Genomic DNA, 4,014 nt, shown 5'->3' on the forward strand with positions numbered 1-4,014 from the left:
GGGGGGGGGGGGGGGGGGTGAGCAAGCAGTCGTGCGGGTGCTTGGCTGTGAGCTGAAGCCACCCCACCACCACACCCAGGGAAAGCCATGATCCAGTGGGTGCTGAGGGCCAGGAACTGCAACAGGGATGCACCAGAAGAAGAAAGCATAGCAGCAATCAGATAACTGGTATCTATCCCTGACTAACCTCCAGGTAAAACAACCAGAAATAATGGCATATGCATAAAGAAATCGTTACAAGCATTGCTTTAAATTATAGTGGCTTGAAACCACATCTGAGGAGAATCCGCCCCTTCAGGGGAAGAGTCTTTTGCACAAGGTATGCGCAGGATGAAATCTAATTCAGACATCAGAGGCATCAAGATACTCATCTCTTTTTGAAATGGCAAGCTTTTGTTTGATTGTTGTCTCATTATTATTTCTACATTTGGGATATTAAACCATTATCCCTATTTCTTTCATGTTTGCTGATTAGAAAGACAAGCTGAAATTAAAAACACTACTTGGAAAGGAACTATCTGTTCCACAGCAGAATAGCAGAAATGAATTATGCTTCCATCTGACAGCTAAAAAAAAGGAGAATAGACTTCACCATTAGGGTATTAAAGCATACATCGATGCAGGTGCCGGGGAAGCTCTGATGCTGCGCAGTGCCGTGGTGGTGCAGACCGGCCGGCCGGGCCTGAGTGCTGGCAGAGGCGCAGCCAGGTGTGCTGTGTGCGGGAGACGTGAGCACAAGGGGAGCCCTTCACTCGAGGGGAGCATCAGCGGGAGGGAAGCTGTTAGCAGGAGGGAAGCCCTTTGCACCAGGGGAGCCATTTGTTAGCACGAGGGGTGTCCATGGTGCGAGGGGAGCCGACACTGGCAGGGCTGGTGCAGCAGAGAGCCACTGGGCCCCGGCGCTAGGACCTGCTGGAGGGGCTACCCGGCTGCTCTATTTTTACTACGGTATTTTTTACATTCAGACTTTCCACTGCAGGCTGCCCGGGTCAGGGGATCTGCTCTGCAGGGGGAATCTGACAGGTCAGCCCAGCAAGAGTTATTTATAGAGGGGCGGGGGACAGAGGGAAGGGATGAGATTAGCATCATATTATTATGTCATGGGGCTGCAAACCGTGAAAGGCACCCATGAACGATCCCCCCCTTCCTGTCCCTCAGCACAGCGGGGCAAAGGCGGCTGTAGTGGGGAAACCCCATGGACCATGGCTCGCCAAGCTGCTGGGCTTGACTTGCGCTTCTCAGCTCACCCCGCACCTCTGCCCGCCATGCCACTGCTCATAGCCCGGGGAGAGGGGGCAGTCCAGGCCAGCTAGAGGACACAGAGGCTGTGACATGAGACAAAGAGGCAAGCCATCTAGACAAGGCCCAGGCACTCTTCCTTCCCTCATTTTCCCCTGTTTTTCCTGATGCAACCTCTCAGGAAGTGAGGACCCACCTCACACACATATTAAATCCTCCAGTTACAGATCCCAGAAAGTGGAAGACTCTTATGCCCTAGAACTCACACCAAGGCTCAGGACAGTTCCAGATGAAACTGCACACCCTCACATGACAAAAATTGACTGTGGAGGGTCACTAGAATCAAAAACCCAGAAGCAATGAGGGTAGTTAGGCTGGAGCCTGTCTGGCCACTGTCTTCAGAGGCTGTGTGAAGATCTCTTCCAGGAGAATTTAAGCTTTGTTTGTCCTACTGTGACAATCCATCACTTCACAAGGGGTTATCACCCCCACTCCTCCCCTGGTGCTGGAGAACTGTACTTACCCAGCCTGCCATTAATGACATCCATTTCTTTTTGATAGGAGAGGCAGCTGGGACAGAGTAGAAATGTCAGTATTTGGAACTGCAGTCAGACTGTCCCCCTCCAGCCCTGCTGCTTAGCTGCTTCATCCTGAAGGTATTTAAAAATCAGGAGGTGTCTGGCTGCCACATTTGGAAGGGCCTAGGCTGCATGTTCAAGCCTAGAACTGCCCTGCTGCAAGTGGCCTGACACCCGCCCCTGCCAAACCCTGTCTGGCATTCAGAACCAAGGCCTTCATCTGGCCCTGCAAGCGCTTGCCAAGGATACCTGACACACTGACAGGATTCGTCTCTTCCCACACAATGTAGCAGTAGCTGCCACCTTTTAAAATCTGACCACAAGCAGGAGGTAGTGCCACTGTGTGCAAGAGCCTCACAGCATGTGCTGCTCAGCCTGAAGCAGATGACCTGGTACCCACAGCCTCCCAGTCCAGGTGGGGTCAAAGCCACAGCTTCCACCTCTTACAGACATGCCTGTAGTGCTCACACTGTGCCTGTTGCACTGGGATAGCCTGCATCTGCTGGGCTTCAGCGTGGCAAAGGCTCACAGAGCCCAAACAGCCACTAGGCCACATCAAATGGAAGCACTGTCTTCCCACTGTGCCCAGAGGGCTTATTTACAGTTCAGCATTTGCTCATTAGAGCAGCTGAGTAGCAGTGAGAGTAGGAGCCACTGGGTTTCTTCACTGGGTGCAACCCTCCCAATGTTCTCTTGCCTGTTCTGCCTTCTCTTGGAAGGACCTTCCAAATGAGATTTCTGTGGGGATGCTTATTCACCCCAGCCCCTGCCTGCACTCCTCACTTGGCCATGCAAGTAATGACAAGAAATTATGTGTCTGGCAATACATGGCAGGACAGAAATGGTCCTCGAGGGAGCGCAGTCCTAAGACCCAAACATGTACATCAGCTTAGCAAAATAAAAAAAAGGCAGCTCATACATTCAGGCATTCAGGTAAGCCCGTATTTTTAAATAATTACTGGCACTGTTAACAGTCCTGGCTTTCATTTCTATCTGCAGACATCATCTAGTACATAATTAACAGCTAAACAATAACACAGATACATTAGATTGCCCTGTGTGCATTGCACATTTTATAGAACACCTAACAGCAACACATATCAAACCATCTTATACTTTTGATTCACTGCGCACTCAAGTTACCTACCACAGGCACACAGTCAAGTGCCAGCAAAGATTTCTGGAGAAGTGAGTGCGTTCTTCAGTATCTTATAGTCCCAGCTCCAAAAGACTAAGGAAAACCAATGTTTTCTCCTGACTGTCCCATCGGATACTAACAGGGCACAAGCAGATGCCTTGGATCGGGGCACATAAGCAGTGCTGCCTGGCTCACCACCCCAAGAGCTCAGGAAAACGAGTACTGGTACCCTCGCTAGTGATGCATGTTGGGTGGCAGTTACACATCAGGCTGAAGGGCCAGGCTTCCCCATGGCCAGAAAATCCCGACTGTCGGGGTACCCGATAAATTGCTGATGAAGGGGAGAGAAAAAGTCAGGAGTGTTTCCTTTCTGAAGGAGGTCTGGACATTGTTGGGGATTCCCCTGTGCCCCAGAGAAGCCCTCAGCTTCCTACAGCACCTTGATGGCCAAGACACTTGGGAGATGTCACCAACTTTTACAGAGACATGTAAGAAAAGTGGTTCTACGATTCCTCGTATTATTCCTGTATGGCTGTCTGGATTACCTCAGTGACGCCGTCGGTGCCACAGTACCCGGGAAGCTTGTAGCGGAGGTCTCCAACTAAGGCATCCATTACAAAAACAAAACTAAAGAATTAGAGTTTAGTCCTGCTGACTGGTCCATCTTTTAGGAACACAGGAAGGGTATAAGTGGCCATATGGAAAAATCCATTCCCATATTTTTACCGCTGAAAGCTAAACCTTCCCAAGAGACTCCGTGAATGCATTAAAAGCTCTAGATATTTGATTTCACTTAAGAGTCTCACCATCTCGGCCAGACTGCCAATAATTTAAACTAAAGGTTAATTAATTAATCGTCTGCCATGAAATGCGTCCAAGGATTCTGCATTATAAATTAAGTGAAGCACCGGTACCGCCGAGGCGCACTGCCGTATGACACACCTGTCAAACCCGCTGCTGTGCCACTTCGGAGGCGCACGGACCGGTGCGGCAGCGCGGGAAGCTCCGCGCCCCCTCTCCGGGCGCTCCGGCAGCAGCTCAGCGCTCCTGCGCCCCCGC

General features: G+C 50.8%; 1 protein-coding gene across 1 annotated transcript in view; it reads right to left on the minus strand.

Moving 5' to 3' along the window:
• Nucleotides 1-3,569, minus strand: part of CORIN (corin, serine peptidase) — a 159,363-nt gene extending 155,794 nt beyond the window's left edge. The window contains exon 1 of the mRNA XM_026846970.1: nucleotides 3,501-3,569. Within this exon, the coding sequence (XP_026702771.1) occupies nucleotides 3,501-3,569 (69 nt within the window). The remainder of the gene's footprint in view (nucleotides 1-3,500) is intronic.
• Nucleotides 3,570-4,014: the final 445 nt, after the last annotated feature.

Source organism: Athene cunicularia (assembly GCF_003259725.1).
Source record: "Athene cunicularia isolate RWA chromosome 4 unlocalized genomic scaffold, athCun1 chr4_part1, whole genome shotgun sequence".
Taxonomy (NCBI): Eukaryota; Metazoa; Chordata; class Aves; order Strigiformes; family Strigidae; genus Athene; species Athene cunicularia.